This window comes from Artemia franciscana, chromosome 8 (genome assembly GCF_032884065.1).
Source record: "Artemia franciscana chromosome 8, ASM3288406v1, whole genome shotgun sequence".
Classification (NCBI taxonomy): domain Eukaryota; kingdom Metazoa; phylum Arthropoda; class Branchiopoda; order Anostraca; family Artemiidae; genus Artemia; species Artemia franciscana.
The window spans coordinates 50274319-50296276 of NC_088870.1; the positions used below are offsets into that span (position 1 = coordinate 50274319).

General features: G+C 34.3%; 1 protein-coding gene across 2 annotated transcripts in view; it reads left to right on the plus strand.

Moving 5' to 3' along the window:
• The window catches only part of LOC136030534 (uncharacterized), a 55074-nt gene that overhangs the window by 16740 nt on the left and 16376 nt on the right, over nucleotides 1–21958 (plus strand). For both annotated transcript variants that reach the window (XM_065709577.1, XM_065709578.1), the window contains exon 2: nucleotides 8037–8115. In XM_065709577.1, coding sequence (XP_065565649.1) covers nucleotides 8082–8115 — 34 coding nt within the window. In that variant the 5' untranslated portion in view covers nucleotides 8037–8081. The remainder of the gene's footprint in view (nucleotides 1–8036; nucleotides 8116–21958) is intronic.

Below are 21958 nucleotides of genomic sequence, written 5' to 3' on the forward strand. Positions count from 1 at the left end.
TGAAGCTACGCCCTTGTCTAAAACAGAGTTTGGTTTGACGTACTATCCCCCTGTGGCCCACAATACACCTACAAATAAAGAAATAACGAATTGCCAGGACTAGTGACATATTGTGAGATGAGAGGGTTGTGAAGCCTGATATAATTACTTTTTTCAACAATCAAATTCCTTCTTTATTAAAAACTAATAAAATCCTTTAGGGTGTGGTATTACAAACTTTGACCTTATTTTCGAGCTAAACTTTTTCAAGACGGAATCCGATAAGTTGAAAGTCTTAAATTTCTGGTTCTTGCTTTTGATCTGTTTAATGTCGACCGAATTTGAAGACGACCAAGCCAGTAAACGTTAAAAAAAGAAAAACAAAAAAGAAAAACAAACTCATATATTGTAAAAGAAAATATAAAAAGAAATATAAAAAGAAAAACAAAAAAAATATAAATCAAATATAAAAAGGAAAAACAAAAAAAGAAAAACAAACTCATATATTGTTTAATAGCACTCCTTGACTACAAATATCCTTGCATTGGCCCTGTAAGAGCTGGGATCAAACCCTTCAAACAGAAGCAAAGTTGTTCTATTATAAACCCAATTCAAAACAAAAGGAAAAGTTACTGTTTGTATGTAAATCATTGTTACGTTAATATTAGATCATACAAAATAGACTTCTTCTTAAAGCTAAATAGTTTGTAACATTAGAGGGAATAATTGAAAATTAATTGAATGCATTCTTTTTACACACACAATTGAAGATGGGGGAAGAAAAGGGGGTAAACGTGAAAAGAGAAGAGAAAATAAAGTTATTTGATCATATAACACTATAAAACTATCGAATTGTAATAAACAAAGAATTAGTATATAAGCAAATAAACAAACACTGCGGTAAGGAACAATTCAGGATAAAACTACCCATCAAACGCCAGCACACTCTGAGTTGAACCTGACTCTAGAGACAGCCACTAAATAGGAGCATCAATATTGTGGTTGTAAAAACAGCTACAATCTAGTGAAAAGCCAAAACCCAGCCCTTAGTAACCATTTAAAACAAATTTTGAAATATCAAATATTCACCATTTGACACTGATTCAGGAATGGTAGCTATATCAATGTTGAAGTAAAAAGTAATGGCGAAAACAAATTTGTTAGATTTCTGAAAAAGGGCGACAGAACCCACGAAAAAAGTGGCAGTTAGTAATAAAACCGTGGTATCATGGTCGAACTCGAACTTTTATATATCTAACCCTCTTAGCTTGAAGAACAAAGAAACTTGCTGTTTTTGCTGGTAACAGTGGTAACTGGTAATGGTGATGGGGTTCCTTTTTTCCTTCTTTTAGCTAAAGCTAGCAGGTTGCCACGGAGGTCGCAGAGACATATTTATTTGCTAATTCAAACATACAGCTCACACTTACGGACTTTTTATTGACTTTTTTTCTATTTTATTTACATAATAAACAAAAATACAAACTATTACAGATATAAATTACTACACTAGAGAAAAATTTAAATTTTGCTAACGCGTAGCGTATAACTACATAAACATTGCTAAAGACATCCTTATAAAAAATAATAATGATAAAATACATAAATGTTTTTAGAAGCATCCTACACTAATTAAAACAATAATGAAAGGAAAAAAGACAATCACCTTCTCTCAAACACCCCAGAGTAACAACCCTCATCCAAATTCAACTCCCCCCACCTCAACCCCTTCAACCCACTCCTCTCTCCAGCCCAATAACCCACTCCAAATAAAACGAAAAAGCTACTTCCCCAACAAATACTCTTTTAATATTTTTTTAGACTGTGGGAGGTGCTCAGCCTCCCTAACACTCACATGAAGTAAATTCCAAACAGAAAAGCCAAGATAATTCAAAGTAAAACCAGATCTTACACTATTTTGAATATCCACCACCAAGTCATCACATCTTCTTGTATCATGCTCATGAACAGAGCTTCTAAAACAGTAAAACTCATTAAAACTTTCTGGGACTGGATTAGGCACATAATTAAACACAAACACTGCCGCTTGATAGTCCCTTATCTGTCGAACATTGGGTAGCCTTAGAGACTTAAAGAATGCACTGGTATCTTTAACATTTTTTACCTACTTCCCAATTATTCTTGCTGCTTTATAATCTGAACAGGCATACTTAAGCAAATGAATCAACAGTATTATATTGCTAGGGGTTTTCTTTCAATTTGGTTATGTATTAAAATTTATTTGGAGTAACACACAATATTCCTGAGGGTATTTAAGCTTTGAAAAACGGCAAAATATGAGAAATGCAGGCAAAATGTAAAGAACTTAGCAAACTAATAAACCGGTAGAATAAGAGCCGTTCAAAGGGGGGACTGGGTTAGCTCTCCTGGGAACTATAGCGAGGGGGGGTCTCGTGGCTGGGTTGCTGCCCATTTTAGTCAAATTTTTCCTTTTATTTTGGCTTTGTTCGCTTATATTTGAGTTAGGAGGGGGGAGGTGCTGTAATTGTTTTCCCCCAGGTACCATGAACCCAAAGAACGGCTTTGTTTGGAAGCTTACCTTGATAGTTTCTCATGATTGAAATATGTATAATTTATATCTCTTGCGGGATACATGAACCAAAAAAAAACTATTCTATCCCCCTTTCACTCTCCAAATCTTGGAAATTCTTTCTATATTTTTCGAATTGCTGCAGAATTTACCTGTTTTGTTTGTGTGTGTTTTTTTTCCCTAAATAAAGTATAAAAATATAAAATCTGTTCGCATGAAAGTGAAGAACAATATTAAAACTTAAAAATGAAATTAGTATGTATGTGACAAGGGAGATGCACTTAGTATTCATCCCCCTTCCATACTTTATTCTAAAGCTGAAACTTATCACCCTCTCCACCATACTTCAAGGGTGAATGCTCTAACGAAGGACAATGGGAACGGGATAAAAACTCTTTTTACAATGCCCCAAGATTGAACAGGATTTATAGATACCCACTTGCTCTAAGCAATATGAGTTTCAGTTAATATTTTTTAAGGCAACCGGTAAAAAGGACACCTGCAATTACTAACTATTGTTGCCCTTAAAAATACTTTCTGCAAAGCTCTATGAGACTTTAGCCTGTAGAGCGGAGAATGGAGGGGGGCAGCCTCGAATATAAAAAATACTTTGTTCATTTTAAATTTGAACGTCGCTCTGTAAATTTGTTAGAAAAAAACTTTTTTTTCACTTGATAGCTTAAGATGTTTGATAAAAAAATATGATAAGATAAAAAATACTTATTGTAAAAAAAAGCTTAAGAAGTCCCCTATTCTGCAGGTAAAATGTTCTTAAAAGAAAAAATGCTACAGTATTATCTTTCCTAGGTTTCAACGATATCCTTAATCCATTTCCTACACAGATAAACAGATAGACTTATTTAGAAAAGCAGCCCGATGGGCTATGGCTAAACAATAGATAACAAATTTAAACAGTTTTAAACCTCACAATAAAAAACTAAGTCCTCTTATTGCAACTTATGCACTCTGTAAAAATCTTTCCTGATTTTTCAAGGTTATTAAAACGAACCGACCCACCCATCTTATATTTTGTAATCAATGCTGCTCACTAAAGATTTGGCAAACCTAGCCTACACACATATACCCCATACTAGTCGTTTCCAACCGATTTCAGGTCATACTCCACCTAGGTATTTCTAAAATCCTGAGGCCCTTTTGTGATATTTAAATTTTATTTCGTTATTAAAAAATTTACTTGTAATCACGTGAGGGAAGCTAAAAGACCATTAACTTGGTGTCTTTTTACGGGTCGTCCTATAGAGATATTTTATGCTATCGAAACATATCTTAGTATAACACCTTTTGTAGATGTATGACCTCATTGCAATGCTCTATGTATCTTTTTTACTCTTTAAATGCATAAAAATATGACATTGTTCAAATGTAATTTTTTTCAAATTTAAGGCTGTAAAGTATGGACAGCCGATGACTGCACATTCTGCCCATGACCCACCACAATATTACCATGCCCAGCCGGTGGGACCTGCACCCAGCATTGGGAATCACGGCCTTACACCCTAGCCTGTACTAAAGAATATACATTAAAGGACTCGTAACTTAAATCCTTCATTTCTTTGTAAACAACCAAGAAATAATGTAAACATAGCCATACCCACGTATTGGGTAGGCAAAGAACTAACACTATCATAAGGCCTCCTAAAGTATTTTTTTTCTTGGAAGATAGTTACCTCCCCATGCACCCTTTTAAACTTGTTCCTTTTTTTTCCTGGCATGAAATAAGAAAGAAAAATGTGTTATAAAATTGTGAAATATCTTTTAAATAGTATTTGTTTCCAGTATAGGGTATTTGTAATTTAGTGTTTTAAGAATTGAGGGTTCAAGCGGGTTTGCATTCTTGCAGGATATTAGGTTGAATTCTTGCCCTTGATCAAAATTAGAGACAAAAATTTATTGATCTTTTCTTCTTTTTCAAGAAGAAAGAGACAAGACAAATACCATTCAATAATTCCATTAGCCATTAAGTCCTTTAAAAGTCCATTAGCCTTCATTATACACACTTGTTGGGTTAGTTTGAGCGACTACACAAAAAAAGGTTCAGGGAAAAATGATTCCCAGAACACTCGATATGCCAAAGCGTTGTGCTCCTTTAGTCAATTTCTCCAGAATCTCTTTTCCAACAATTGGCAACTGTGGTAATTCTAGCCGTTTTTGTGAAGCTTCTTATTCAGACAATGATATTAAAAAAAAATAATATGAAAAACTTGGGTTATTAAAATTAAAATTATGGCTGTACATGTGAGATTATTTTGTAATATCACTGTTAAAATTAAAATGATAGTAATTATTGAAGCGACAGTTACAAGAGATTTATTGAGTGTATGATACTTTTACTTAAATCCTAGCCATGAAGTTTAGTCTCCCAAATTGTTTATGTTAAGGAAGAACAGCTGTCTCAAAGTGGGAAAACTTCCTGATTCTGATAAAACCACAAGATTCCGAGACCACTGAAAATTTCAAGGTTGAATCAAAGGGCAGTTTTCTCCTCTGGAGTAGCTCAATGTGAGATTGAAAGTGAAAGATCACATGTTCAACGTACATCTATTAGAACTGTGACTCGTTCGCTCTTTACTGATCTTCTGGCCCGTATTCGGTTGATTCTGCTAAATATTTTGTTGGTTAATAAAAATAATGCAGTTCTCTCTGATTGTAAAAGAGAGCGATCGATTGCCACTTCCCTCAGGATGTGTGATGCTAGGTCTCTCCAGACGTTAGAGGACGCAAACGACAGAAATGGGTAGTCAGGTTACGTCTCAAGAAGGATACTGATCTATACAGGTCGTCTATAGAAGATGTTTCATCTACGGTGCGGTACTTCTCTTGGAGAAGTAACGGTATGACGAGAAGATTTGGATCAATGCTTGGCCACGTAATTTACTTAGGAGTTTTAGTTCTATTTTTTCTTGTAGTTTTCTCAATAATCCGGATAATCCCTCTAAAAAGGGTTTTCAGAAAAACTACGGTCAATTCTTGAGTTTCTTATGACGAACCACCCTGTCCCTGGTATTTTACTTTATGAAACGGTTTACAATTGGAAGAGGGGGGATTGTAGAAGAAGGCAAATATTGCCTCCTTTTATGATTTGGAAAATTATATATTCACTTGAGAACAAAAAGAAATTTACTACCTCCCCTTACATTTTTTAAAAAATTCTTTTTATTACTCTTAGGTGCCTTAAGTGTATTTACACGTTACCGATTCCCCACGTAGATACCAAAATTGGGAGGAAAAAACTTCGTAAGATTACCGAAAAAAAAACAATCCTTTTACTTAAAAGCCAAAAAAAGAAATAATTATTGAGACACGTCAACACACCAGCATGAACTTGTCAAACTACTACTATTACTACTGCTAATGCTACTACTATTACTGCTACTTCTATTGCTACTTCTGGTACTGCTACTAATGCTACTACTACTACTACTGCTACTACTACTATTACTGCTGCTACTACCACTACTACTACCACTAGTACTACTGCTACTACTAGCACTGCTGTTACTACTAATAGTTCACTGCAGGATCAAGCCTCCTGAGGCTGATACATCTTTTTGCACTCCTCCTCTATCCAAATCTGTTCAAAGCTCCATTCTTCACCCTCATTGTTGAACTTCGAGTTTCTATTAATCCTTCCTTATGGATCCTTCCCACCCTATTTGGGGACGATTTGCTTTTTTCTTGGCCCCTGAAGGATGTCAAACAGCTCTATAGTCGGCATTATTACACCTTTAGGTTGTGGCCTAGACATCTTCACCTTTTTTCAGTGTCGTCATAGAGAGTGGGTTAAACTATATTGACTATAGAGCTGATTGTTCGATAGAAACTCAGTCATAAGGACAGATAAGACTATCTTAAAAAAAATTCCCAAAAAATTTTTAATACATCTTCCTCTCCCTTTTGAAGAGTCCACGTTTTAGAACCACGCTCGACTACTACTATTACTGTGGCTTCTAGCACTCTACTCTTAGTCCACAGACTTATCTTCTTATTCTTCCAAAGTTATTACCACCCTATTACCACTGTTATAACCGTGGCTTCTAGCACTCTACTCTTAGTCCACAGACTTATCTTCTTATTCTTCCAAAGTTATTACCGCCCTATTACCACTGTTATAACCGTGGCTTCTAGCACTCTACTCTTAGTCCACAGACTTATCTTCTTATTCTTCCAAAGTTATTACCACTGTTATTACCATTACTTCTAGCATTCTACTCTTAGTTCACCGACTTATCTTCTTATTCTTCCAAAGTTATCTCAGCTGTTGAACATCCTGCTCTTTGGCTATTCTACTTTTTACCTTTTTATCGCCTTTTTCAAAAAGGCTCTTACAGTGTGTTTTCTGATTTTGTTTATACATATTATAATAGCGCCTAACACTCAAATCTTTATTTTGAGTTTAATGCCATGGGTTCCGAAAACGGAGAGCGGTATCCCCTCCCTCCCTTGATGGTTAGAAATGTAGAAAATTGTTAGATTTCATAGAATCTGATAAAAGTTAGGCTTTACAAACAAAGTGTTTTTTCGCAAATCAAAGCCCTTCTCTTTGAAAACTAATTTCAGACCCGTTCTTTCTTTTATTATTGAAATTTCTAAGAGCATCCTTGTTTAAGGGCCCCATTAACATATTAACTTTTAATTACTAGATACTTTATCTTGACATTAATAACGAGGGTTCTTATATTAGGGAGGGAGCACTTGCAATCCTCCCGTTTACGAAAACACACATAATCGCAAAACTTCGTACTTTCAAAAAAAAATCAACTTTTCAGCCAAGACAATTTTTTTTCAAATCTTTATTCTTTTTTTTATCTTGTAGGCTTTTTGTTTTTGTAAAGTTGTTTTGTATAGGCTTGTATAGTTTTTGTTAAACCCCTTCCTGTACAAAAATTTATGCAGGCACCAATGCTACGAACTCCATCATTCAAGAAATACGCTTATTTTACATTTAAGAAAATCAATAGATACAAAAACAAGTGATGGATGATACGATGCATTGGACTTAGACAGAAAGCATAGGATTTGTATAATTTCGGCAATATATTTCCACTTTAAGCGGGGGGGGATAGATTAAGTATTAAGTCGGGTTAGTTTGGTTTAGATTAGGTTTTCGTAATTTTATTTCTAAAGTATTATTTTATCATTACGTTTTGTTACTTTTGATTAAGACTATCCTAACTGAACTTCTTGGGATTGTTTTGAATAACCAAGAAGTTCCTTCTGCTTTTTTTTAACAGAAATTCTTTCATATTTTTAATATTTCTTCTTCATATTTTCTAGAAAAATTGGTTACGAGATTGACCATATAATTAATGGGTCAACATTAAAATTTATCGCCTACCCAGTATTCCCGACAACAAACACAATCTTGTTTTGGACACGCTCTATTACTTTTATCATCACTGTGGCGTCCTGTAAAATAATATAACACATGTGTCGTAAAATCCTTTTACTTTTTACCGTAATTAAACCACTCAAGCTTTCTTAATTTCAGGTTGTCTTAAGATGAAATTGGTTTCAAGTGAAAACATTGGTGAGGATGGCTGACATGATGAGAATAATCTTTGTTCTCGGTAAGACTAAAAAACGCAATAAATCTGACTTAGAAATTTGAATTGTTTGTTTCCATAAGGGCAAGGACTAAAAAAGATAAAAGATGTTATAAACAATGCCAAAAACATATTTCTTCTTTTTGGTTTGTAACATCATTCTGGACAGTTGCAGAATTTCCTCAAAATCCCTGGGGGGAGTTATAGCTAATTCCCCTAAATCAAGTGAAAATGACTATACAAAATTAAGCAATACCTATTTCAAACAGTTCGTGGTAACGAACTGTAGCAAGGAGCGACCCGGCTCAATAGTAACCGAACCTTTAAAAAATGGAATTTTTATACCAATAGTTACATCAAAAGAATCTTATTTTAATGCTGACTTTAAATATATAAGTTTCATCAAGATTAGTCTTAACCATCAAAAGCTACGAGCCTGAGAAAATTTGCCTCATTTTAGAAAACAGGGGAAAATACCCCCTAAAAGTTCTCAATCTTAACGAAAATCACACCATCAGATTCAGCGTATCAGAGAACACTATTGTAGAAGTTTTAAGCTCTTATCTACAAAAATGTAGAATTTCGTTTTTTTTGCCAGAAGACAGATTACGGATGCGTGTTTATTTGTTTTTTTATGTTTTTTTTTGTTTTTTTGTTGTTTTTTTTCCAGGGGTGGTCGTGTCAACTCAGTGGTCCTAGAATATCGCAAAAGGGCGCATTCTAGCGAAAATTAAAAGTTCTAGTACCCTTTTTAAGTGACCAAAAAAATTAGAGGGCACCTAGGCCCCCTCCCACGCTCATTTTTCCCCAAAGTCACCAGATGAAAACTCCGAGATAGCCATTTTATTCACCATAGTCGAAAAACCTAACAACTATGTCTTTAACAAACAAATACAAAGTAGAAACAATAGGGAAAATCTTTTCAAGACAATGGAAATCAGTTTTGTGAATATTTCGGTCCTATGTCCAAGGGCCGTCTTTAGCACAATACGAGAACAAGAGAGAAATATATATATATATATATATATATATATATATATATATATATATATATATATATATATATATATATATTATATATATATATATATATATATATATATATATATATATATATATATATATATATATATATATATATATATATATATATATATATAAACAAACTTACATTAAATTGTGAGGATTAAAACTAAATAATGTTATTTAAACACTTTTTTAAAAACCTTTTTAAAAACAGCCCTAGCATCCTTACTTCAACGAAGTTCAACCAGGACTGACAAAAAGAATGAAGTGAGAATATAAACTCATTCAAAATAAAGAGAACAAAGTGATTAAATGCAATTTCTCAGAGCCAACCTTGCTTATTTTAGCAGCCTATAACAAAGGCATTTTCGTAGCTGGTTCAGTACAATTATAAATCGGTTTAGTAAAATATTTTGTTAGATCATTTTTAATTAAATTTGAGTAAAAAGTATTTAGTGAGTATTCCCCTAAGTCCCTGTTCAAAGAAATATTATTATTTATTTTGTGATTAATTTTGATTGATTCTCGAACCACCTATTTTATCCCCAAATCATTACTCATGAGTGAAGATTTTTCAAAAAGTATTGTGTGGGACGGATTATTAAGTATATGCCAACCTAAAGCAGAATCAAAGGAGTTGTTGGAACTATTTAAAATTAATGCCTTGTCTATGTCTTTTTTATTGTAAAATCGAAGAAGATTTTCACAATGTGAGTCTACTGATAAGCCCTCAAATATTGTCTATCTTCAGTATATCCCAAAGATCAGAACAAAATTAAAAAATATTTTCACGAAAAATAATCTGTACGTAGTTTTTACTAATGATTTTAAAATCATTAATTTCTTAAATTCCGGTTAAGATAAGACCCCAGTTACTCGCCAAAGAGGGGTCTATCAAATACCCTGTGATTGTGGAAATTACTATGTCGGAAGGACCCATCAGAATCTTGAAAAACGGTTACAACAGCATAAAAATTCTCTCTTGTTCTCGTATTGTGCTGAAGACGGCCCTTGGACATAGGGCTGAAACATTCACAGAACTGATTTCCACTGTCTTGAAAAGATTTTCCCTATTGTTTCTACTTTGTATTTGTTTGTTATGGAAAGGCAGTGTGGTCTTCGTCGCTATTTTTTTAACTATGTCTTTTGGGACGACTTACTCCCCCCCCCATAGTCCTGTGGGAGGGGCTATAAGTTACAATTTTTGACCTCTGTTTCGAATAGTTCGTGGTAACGAACTGTAGTAAGGAGGGACCCGGCTCAATAGTAACTGAAACTGTAAAAAACGGAACGTTGATACCAATAGCTACATCAAAAGAATTGGGTTTTAATGCTAATTTTAAATATATAAGGTTCATCAAGTTTAGTCTTACCCATCAAAAGTTACGAGCCTGAGAAAATTTGCCTTATTTTAGAAAATAGGGGAAAACACCCACTAAAAGTCATAGAATCTTGCTGAAAATCACATCATCAGATTCACCGTATCAGAGAACCCTACTGTAGGAGTTTCAAGCTCCTATCTACAAAATGCGGAATTTTGAATTTTTTGCAAGAAGACAGATTACGGATTCGTGTTTATTTGTTTGTTTGTTGGGTTTTTTTCAAAGGGGTTATCGTATCGACCCAGTGGTCCAAGAATATCGCGAGAGGGCTCATTCTAACGGAAATGAAAAGTTCTAGTGCCCTTTTTAAGTGACCAAAAAAATCGGACAGAACCTTGGCCCTTCCCACGCTAATTTTTTCCCCAAAGTCACCAGATCAAAATGTTGAGATAACCATTCTGTTCAGCGTAGTCGAAAATTTAATAAATATTTCTTTGGAGATGACTTAATCCCCCACAGTCCCCGGGGGTGGGGCCACAAGTTACAAACTTTGACCATTGTTTACATATAGTAATGGTTATTATGAAGTGTGCAGACGTTTTCAGGGGGACTTTTTCGCGTTGGGGTGTGGGTGGGTCAGGGGGAGGGGGTTACGTGGGAGGATCTTTCTATTGAAGAATTTGTCATGAGGGAAGAGAATTTCCATGAAGGGGCCGCAGGATTTTCTAGCATCATTTTAAAAAAATGAGAAAATAAATAATTTTTTTTCAACTGGAAGTAATGAACAGCATTCAAACTTAAAACGAACGTAAAATATTTTGTAAATAAGTGGGTTCTTCTCCTCCACAATACCTTGCTCTTTGCACTAAAGCATTCTGAGTAATTTCAACTATTTATTCTACGGCCTTTGTGATTCAGGGGTCATTCTTAAGGATTTGGGACAAAATTCAAGCTTAAGTGTAAAGAGCGAGGTATTGAAGAGGGGGCGAAGCCCCTCATATACGTAATAAAAATACACAAATATAGAAGTTCGTTACGTAATTTAATTCGTAAGGTACGTATGTTTATTATTAACAAAAACGTTCGTTAAGAAAATCTAGCTGCAATTTTAAATCGCTGAGGTAGCAATGCAGGTAAAAATGCAGGGCAACTAGGCCTCCTCCCCCACCCCTTTCTCTTTATCAAAATCGTCCAATCAAACCTATGAGAAAGCCATTTAGAAAAAAAAATTAATATGCAAATTTTGTTTTAATTATTCATGTGCGTTGAGCCAAAATCAAAACATTGATCAATTCAAAAAGGTTCATAAATTGAATAAAAAAAAAGTTTTTTTTTAACTGCAAGTAAGGAGCGACATTAAAACTTAAAACGAACAGAAATTATTCCGTATTAGAAAGGTGTTTTCCCCTCCTCAACGCCTCCCACTTTACGCTAAAGATTTTTATTGTTTTAAAAAGTAGAGCTGTGAGAAAGAGTCAAACTTTTGCTTAAAGAGCAGGGCGCTGAGGAGGGGACAACCTCTTTCATTTACGGAATAATTTCTGCTCGTTTTAATTTTTAATGTCGCTCCTTACTTGCAGTTAAAAAAACTTGTTTTTTTATTATTTAATACATGTAGTATTGGCTATTGGGAAGTGTACATACGTTTTCAGAGGGATTTTTTTGGTTGGGGGGGGAAGTTGTTGGGGGTGTTACGTGGGAGGATTTTCAACTGAAATTAAGGAGCATCAATAAGAAACAAACAAAAATTATTATGCATATGAGGGGTTTAATTCCTCCTAATACCACGCTCTTTACGCTAAAGTATTTTTAATAATTTCAACTATTTATTCTACGGCCTTTGTGATTCAGTGGTCATTCTTAAGGAATATGAACAAAATTTAAGCTTTAATGTAAAGAGCGAGGTATTGACGAGGGGGTAAACCCCTCAAATACGCAATAAGAAAAGACGAATATGGAAGCTCGTTACGTAAGTTAATTCGTAAGTTACGTATATTTTTTACTAATGAAAACGTTCGTAAGAAATTAAAAGTTTTAGTTGCCTTTTTAAGCAATCAAAAAATTGGAAGGCAACTAGGCCTACTCCATCGCTACTTTTTTCCTCAAAATCTTCCGCTTAAAACTATGAGAAAGCCATTTAGCCGAAAAAAAAAAATTATATACCAAAATTTTCTTTTAATTATTTATGTTCGGAGAGCCAAGAAGGAAACATGCATTAAGTCAAAAACGTCCAGAAATTAAATAAAAAAACAAGTTTTTTTAACTTAAAGTAAAGTTAAAACGTAAAACGAACAGAAATTACTCCGTATATGAAAAGGGCTTTTCCCCCTCAACGCCCCGCTCTTTACGCTAAAGTTTATTACTATTTTAAAAAGTAGAGTTAAGAGAAAGAGTCAAACTTTAGCGTAAAGAGCGGGGCGTTTAGGAGGAAAAGCCCTTTTCATATACGGAGTAATTTCTGTTGGTTTTAAGTTTTAATGTCGCTCCTTACTTATAGTTAAAAAAATTGTTTTTTCTTCATTTAATAGTACCATAAAGGTAAAGATATGCTGAAAAAAACTGACCTGTTAATCTGGATGCTTGAATTATGCTGGTTTATCTTAATTTTGACATGATTTCTTTAAGAAACTAAATTTCAGATCGGGGTTAAACTAGGGTCAGGGGAGGGGAGAAGGGCAGACTGGAGTCTTAAGGCTCCCTTGCCCCATGAAAAATGACGTTCCTGATTTCGGAACTGTCTTTCTGATTTTCAGAAAAATTAGAGCTGTGTCTCAGTACCTTTGAGAGCAAGTCGAGCGTCGAGAATAACTAATCTGTACAGTAAATATGGGGGGAGGATTTAAGGTACAAGATAACGTGAAATTTTCTGTAACATCAGTATTATCTTGGCACATGTTTTTGAGATTGCTTTATCTTATTTTTGAACCTCTATTAGAAGAAAAAAAAACTTAATGAAAGACCTTCCTAGTCCAGGGGAGGGCATAAATTTGGGCAATGAATACGGAACTTTCATTTCGATAGAATAGAATGTTTGGTACTAAAAATAGCAAGAATAACGAAGAAAGCTATAAATCCAAATATTTTTCATTTTTTCCTTTATACTAAAAGTGACGTGAAGATATAATGGCAGGTAAAATTTTTAATAAGGGGAAGGAACTTGAAAAAAATAGCTTTTTTACACACAATATAACAGAAATCTAAATTTTTATAAAAATAACAATAACAGTGAGTTTTTTATGAACAGTGATATACAACAACTACAGCTCATCATATTTCGGTTCTTCCGTTTCAAACATTTCGTGGTAACGAACTGTAGTAAGGAGCGACCCGGCTCAATAGTAAACGAAACTCTAAAAAACGGAATTTTGATGCTAAAATATATATCAAAAGAATCGGATTTTTATGCTGATTTTAAATATATAAGTTTCATCAAATTTAGTCTTTGTCATCAAAGGTTACAAGCCTGAGAAAATTTGCCTTATTTTGGAAAATAGGGGGTAACACCCCCTAAAAGTCATAGGATCTTAACGAAAATTACACCATCGCATTCAGCGTATCAGAGAACCCAATAGAAAAAATTTCAAGGCCCAATCTACAAAAATGTGGAATTTCGTATTTTTTGCCAGAAGACAAATCACGGGTGCGTGTTTATTTGTTTTTTTTTGTTTTTTTTTTTCCCAGGGGTCATCGTATCGACCAAGTGGTCCTAGAGTGTTGCAAGAGGGCTTATTCTAACGGAAATGAAAAGTTCTAGTGCCCTTTTTAAGTGACCAAAAAGATTGGAGGGCAGCTAGGCCCCCTCCCACGCTCATTTTTTCCCAAAGTCAACGAATCAAAATTTTGAGATAGCCATGTTGTTCCGCATAGTCGAAAACCATAATAACTATGTATTTGGGGATGACTTACCCCCCACAGTCCCTGGGGGAGGGGCTGCAAGTTACAAACTTTGACCTATGTTTACATACAGTAATGGTTACTGGGAAGTGTACCGACGTTATCAGGGGGATTTTTTGGTTTGGGTGTGGGGTTCAGGGGTATATGGAAGGATCTTTCATTGGAGGAATATTTCATGGGGGAAGAGAAATTCAATGGAAAGGGCGCAGGACTTTCTAGCATTACTATAAAAAAAAAACAATGGAAATATAAACATGAAAAAGTTTTTTCAATTGAAAGTAAGGAGAAGCATTAAAACTTAAAACGAACAGAGATTATTACGCATATGAGGGGTTCTAAAAATACTTTAGCATAAAGAGCGAGGTATTTAGGAGGAGATAAATACTTCGCTCTTTATGCTAAAAAGTTTTTAAATAATTTCAACTATTTATTCTACGGCCTTTCTGATTCAGGGGTCATTCTTAAAGAATTGGGATAAAACAAGATTTAGTGTGAAGAGCGAGGTATTAACGAGGGGACCAACCCCCTCATATATATATAATCAAAAATATAAGAATATAAAAGTTTGTTACGTAAGTTTATTCTTAAGTAACGTATTTTTTTTTACTAATAAAAACTTTCGTTAAAAATTAAAAGATCTAGTTGCCTTTTTCAGTAACCGAAAAATTGGAGGGCAACTAGGCCTCCTTCTCCACCCCTTATTTCTCAAAATCGTCTGATCAAAACTAAGAGAAAGCCATTTAGCCAAAAAAAGAATTAATATGCAAATTTCATTTTAATAATTTATGTACGGAGAGCCAAAATCAGACATGCATTAATTCAAAAACTTTCAGAAATTAAATGAAAAAAACAAGTTTTTTTTAAATGAAAGTAAGGAGCGACATTAAAACTTAAAACGAACAGAAATTACTCCGTATATGAAAGGGGCTTTTCCTCCTCTACACCCCGCTCCTTACGCTAAAGTTTGATTCTTTCTCGCAACTCTACTTTTTAAAACAATAAAAAACTTTAGCGTAAAGAGCGGGGTGTCGAGGAGGAAAAGCCCCTTTCATATATGGAGTAATTTCTGTTCGTTTTAAGTTTTAATGTCGCTCCTTACTTTCATTTAAAAAAACTTGTTTTTTTCATTTAATTTCATGCAGAGTTAGTGTACGTTTCTCATTCTCTTTGTCTTATGTTCATGGCTGTGCTGATTTGTTTAATCAAGTCTTTTTATTTCTCCTTTTTTCAATTGTTAAAGGCTTCCAGATGTAGAGTCAATTGTATTTGGACTTCTATTAGTGTTTTCTTATGTAAAAAAATCTTTGTTTTCATCCATAGTTCACTGTCTTCACTAGGAGTTTTACACTTTATCATGTTTCTGTCCTATTTAAAGCTATAACTTTTCTTTTGCTTTGAAGCATTTCCTTTGCTCAAGCAGGAAAAAAGTGTTCCTTAAAGAGTACTAGCCTTAAGTTTAAATGATAAAATATTAAAAAGCTCTCTCAGGCCAGAGACTCGTTCATACTCTGTGAACAAGTGTGCAATGGGTTTCACGCCCGTCCACATAGTGGGTATTAGTCACATCACATGTTGAATATGTTAAGTTGACTTAATGTTCTAATTTGAAATTTTCTTTTCTTTACTTTTACATGACATATAAATTGAATTTGCCTCTTAAAGCTTGTGATAGCCTTTTGAAAATAAATATTATCTTATCTTACATACCATCCCTAGGTGTGCTCTCCACCTCCGAAATTTCCCCTCCGGAAATTTTCACCTGTGGAAAATCACCCCGGAAAATTCCTCCCAGAAAATACGGCCCTAAAATTTTCACCAAAAAATTCCTCCTCGCCTTCCAGTCAGTTCCCTCTGCTGGTACTTACACTCTAAAATCTCCTGAATGAGAAGCTGATCTGCCAAAGGGAAAGTAAGACAAAAAGAAAAAAAGAATGAAGGAAGATGGGATTTTTCTTATTTTAGAAAAAAATAGTATAATTTGTTTTTTTTTGTATCAATGTTATTAGTATTAGTTGTTATTAATTGTAATTAATGTTATTAGTCTTTTATTAAATTTTCATTATTTTTGTATTAAAAATTAATTTTTCTAAAAATAAACAATTTTTTAGTTTAAAAAAAATAAAAGCAGGCAAAATATATGGTCAAGTCCATCTTAAGTTTTCTTGGTTCAGACTTGGAGTTTGCCTCAATGAAATATTGCCTCAATAATTTTTAAAAAATGCCCTTAAAGGTACCTCAAATGAAAAACCATCCTGATGTGGGCCTAGTGGACAATTCCCAATACTTTTATTTTAGAGCAGCGTTTGATGACTTTTTAAAAACTTTCTTTGCTTAACTATTGCTTACCTATTCGGAATCCGTTTTTTATCCGACTTTTATCCGTTTTAAATTTGCTTGGTTCCGACTTGAAACTTGACTCCATGTTATTAAAATTAAACGAAAAATAACTATAAAAAATGCCCTTAAAAGTACTCCAGACAGGAAATCTTTATCATGTGGGGCTAGTGAGTAATTCCCAATACTTTTATTTTAAGATAAACGTTTAATGACTTTTTAAGAACTTTCTTTACTTAACTATTGCTTACCTATTTGGAATAGGGAGTTCTATCCGTTTAAATTAGCTTGGTTCTGACTTGAAGTTTAACTCCATGTTATTTAAATTAAGTAAAGAATAAATATAAGTCCTTAAAGGTGCTTCAGACGGAAAACCTTTCTGATGTGGGCCTAGTGAACAATTCCCAATACTTTTTTTTACGAGAAACGTTTGATGACTTTTTAAAAACTTTCTTTACTTGATTATTGCTTACCTATTTGGAATAGGGAGTTCTGTCCATTTTAAATCTGCATGGCTCTGACTTAAAATTTGAATCCATGCTATTTAAATTAAACAAAAAATAAAAATAAAAACATGTCCCTAAACGTACTTCAGACGGAAAACCATTCTGATATGGGGCTTGTGGACAATCCCCAATATTTTTATTACGAACCACGTTTGATGACTTTTTAAAAACTTTCTTTACTTAACTATTGCTTACCTATTTGGAGTAGGGAGTTCTGCCCGTTTTAAATTTGCCTGGTTCTGACTTGAAGTTTGACTCCATGTTATTTAAATTAAACAAAAAATAAAATAACAATATGCCTCTCAAAGGTGCTTCAGACAAGAAAACCTTTAGACATACGCCTTGTGAACGTGTTCCCGATCACAAGGGGGGAAGTTGTATCTTATACTATAAGTGTATGTACCAGACCTAGTCCAAGGGAAGTAATTATTCTTACTTTTTAGTCCCAGAGCGTTATCTTTTTGCACTTCCATTATGGGGCAATCCTTCTACTATTGCAGCTAATTTCATATTTTCGCTTTATTTTCTTTAGCTTTTATCTTACCCTGCTGTGAAAACTCCACCCCCCAAAACGCACAAAAAAAGCAAAAAGAAATCAAAATGTAAAAATAAATACTATAGGATCTCCAACAGCGTAAATTTTACATATATTTTGGAATATAGGTAGAATAGTCCAAAATCCCTTCTTTTCTTCATTCTTTTTATTTGTCATACTTTCCCTTTTACTGTTCAATTTTGCATATGAGGGACATTTTCCAGACAGGAGATTGCCCTTAGGGAATTTTCCAGAAGCATTTCCGCAGAAAGAATTTTCAGGGGGGATTTTTCGAAGGGGACTTTTCCAAGGAGGGATTTTACGTGAGGGGAGTTTTAAGGAGGAAATTGTCCACGGTAGGAGGGAGATTTTCCGAAGAAATTTTTCGGTGGAATAGATTTTCAACGGGGGGATTTTATGGGGAAATTTTTCACAGGGTGGAGTTGGGGAATTTTCCGAGGGAAATTAGCCACACATCATTACACTCATTATTTTTAGTAAATTTAGACTTGTTCTTGGGTAAGTGAAAATTATTCAAAACTAGGCCCATCTAAGAAAAAACAACAACTACTCAATCTAATATCAAGTCCACTGATATTGCTGCTATGACCACTACGCTAACACTACTGCTACCGCTTCTAGGGATGCTGCATTGACCCTGGTTCTACTGCTGCTGCTACACTAACACTGCTTCAGCTGCTACGATCACTAAATAAACCCTGCTTCCGTTCTTATTATTTCAGTGCTAATTAATGCAGTTTACCGTACTCGTTGTTCTTTCGAATACTCGCAGCTTCGTCTCTCTTCAAAACCTCTTAATCAGTCGTAAATAAACCTTTTTCAAATATTTCACTTTTCAAATTTCAAAGTTCGACACTTTTCAAATTAGATTTCAAACACAAGCTTTTTCAACTGAAAGTAAGAAGAACATTAAAACTTAAAATTAACAAATATTATTCCGTCCATAAAAGAGCTATAACCTCTCAACCCCTCAGTTTTCACGCTAAAGTTTTTTGTATATTCAAAAAAAAACTCTTATTCTGGTCAAACGGCCGTTGTGTTTCAGGAATCGTTTTTAAAGCATTGACCCAAAAACAAAAACAAAAACTGTTTTTAAAATTTCATTTACCAGAAAATCCAGCTCCCCTCCATAAGAAATCCCCCCCACAAAAGATTCCTGCATGTAATGATACTCCCACGTAAAATACCCTCTCACTCTGGAAAATCCCCCATATATATATATATATATATATATATATATATATATATATATATATATATATATATATATATATATATATATATATATATATATATATATATACTAGCTGTTGGGGTGGCGCTTCGCGCCACCCCAACACCTAGTTGGTGGGGGTGCTTCTATATATATATATATATATATATATATATATATATATATATATATATATATATATATATATATATATATATATATATATATATATATATATATATATATATATATATATATATGTTTTTAACTACGTAAAACTTGCGAATATACAACATTCTTTGCTGTCCCATCGTCTGTGCATATAAATAGATTGTCAGGTTTACCGACTCTTGAACATGCAACTCATAATGGTCCATGGGAAAACAATCCGTATTCAGATCTATACCTCATGATTCTATTGATTGCCTTTGAGCTTTGTTGATGGTGATTGCTAATCGACCATTTCCTTTGTTGCCGTCGTCATTTATATATCCCCCTGTGCCCCACGGCGTCCCCGTTGTAGTTGTGTCCCTGTGTCCGGGTCGTCATTTATATTCCCTGTGTCCCCGTCGTCATTTGTGTCCCGGTGTCCCAGTCTGTGATTTCTATTTGAGTGTCCCGGGAGTCATTTATATTCGTCAGGATATTGTAGGGCATCGTAGCATCGATGAGTTTAAGCAATTCTTGTCAACTGATTGTTTCGCCTATAAAGAATATTATCTCGAGGTAAGAACTGATCACCGACCACAACGATTGCCACTTTGTTGATAGTTGCGTATCAGGAGGCATCCATTCGATTGCAGTTTTTAAGCAGAAGCACTAAATTATTATTTTTGTGGAAAAGATGATATATATAAATATATATATATATTTTCTTTTTAGTTTTTTTGTAGTTTTTGCCTTTTTTAGTTTTTTTCTTCTTTTGTATTAATGCTAAGGCCAAGGTTCAAACCTGGAGCATCTCGGACCTAGAACCTGAAACATAACGCTTTACCAACTCAGCTACTTCGGCGTGAATACATTCGTTTTGAGCAGCTTCCTCGGGTGTTGCCATTGTAGGTTCTTCAGTCATTTTACAATTAGAAATTTCTCTTTCAACGGTCTTCTTACAATTAAAAATTTGTCTTTGAACGATATTCTTAAATGCCTGTGTCCTGGTCGTCATTTATATTGCCTGTGTCCCTGTCGTCATTTGTGTCCCGGTATCCCAGTCTGTAATTTCTCCTTGAGTGTCCCGGTCGTTATTTATATTCCCTCTGTCCCGGTCGTCATTTGTGTCCCGGTCTTTAATTTCTCTTTGAGTGCTTTTTCTTTTTAGTATGTTTTAGTTTTTTACATTTTTTCTTTTTTCAGTTTTCTTTTTCTTCTTTATTTTTCAGCTTCACTATGAAATACATATCGCCGAACCTTTGTTTTTTTAACTAAAATCTGGTAGGCATTGATGACCTTATCCAAGTCAAAATCCCAAACCCAATCATCATCGCTATCATTTTCAATTTTGATATGTTTTGACTCTCGCTGTCCAGGTGGATCTTCATCTAACTGCGCGGTTTTGCGTTCTTTAGCCTCAAGCCTGTTTCCTTGCTGTTCTTTTGATTCCTCGGCACGCTTTCTTTTCTGACTTTCTCTATCAGCAGCAAGTTTTTTGGCATAGACTCTTTGAGCATCTTCATCGGCTTTTGCCATTGTAAGTTCATCAGTCATTTTAAACTTAAACATTAATAGATTTCTACGTGAACATATGTCTTAAATATCTTGAATGACGTCACCGTCGTAGCAAAAATGACGACAACTAACTTGATGACGTCAGTCAACACAGAAACATGACGTCACCTGACAGACAGACAGACACACAGACAGACAACTTATTTTTATATATATAGATATATTCCCCAGGACTATTCCATCCTTGCTGAAAATTCCCCCTGAAAAATTTCTTACGGACTATTCCGCCTGAAAAATACCCCTACTTACATTTGAAGAAGAGTTTAATAACTGATTGTTTTTCAAATCAGGCTGAAAATTAGGTGAACTGAAAGATTCTTAGACTGAAAAATTCTCAACCTTCCATTGGAAAAGACATTAATTTCTGACTGTTTTTCAAATCAGACTTAAAATCCCCATTCGGCAGAAAATTTTAGTTTCCAAAAACACATCCATAAGTGAAATTGAGTCGGCAAAAGGGAAAGTAAGACGAATAAAACGAATTTCGTATAGGAATTCTGGTGAAATCCCCTAGCATAAAATTATACCAGAAAACATTATCCCAGGAAACTTCCCACCACCACAGAAAATTATCGCCGTGGAAAATTCCACGCAGGAAAAATTCTCGCCTCACAAAATGTCTGTATACTTCCCAATAACGAACACTATACGTAAATAACTGGCTAATTTCAAAGCTTACAGTCCTTTTTCCTGGGGCTGGTTGCCCTCCAATCTTTTTTGTTACTTAAAAAGGGCACTAGAACTTTCAGTTTTCGTTTGAATGAACCCTCGAATAGTGAACATGACTGAGGAATTCAGAAGCTTCAAATTGGACTTATTAGAAGTTTCAGAAACTCATGCAGGAAGGATGGGTTGCATACACATGGGGTGGGCTTCATGATGCATAAGGAAACTGCTGAGTCTTTTCTAAGTTTGGAAAGCATTAATAACAGGATGCTAGTTGCTCATTTTATGGCAAAAAAAAGTTATCAGTCATTATGTGTCCCGGTAGAACCGACTAATGGAGATGGCAGTGACTCAGATGAACTCTACTAACACCTAATGGAATACAAAGACAGGGTTCTAGGTAGAAATATAGTATTTTGATAAGGATATCTTAATGCCAAAATCAGTGGAGATAAGGATAGATGGTAGGGTAGCCTTGGTGAATTTGGGGCTGGGAAAGAAAATATTAATGGTTACAGACTGTTGCAATTTTGTAGGTATAATAATCTAGTGATAATCAACACAAGTGTTTGATCATAAAATTGCACGTAAGCTAATAGGGTAGTTAAATGATGGTAAGAGAGAT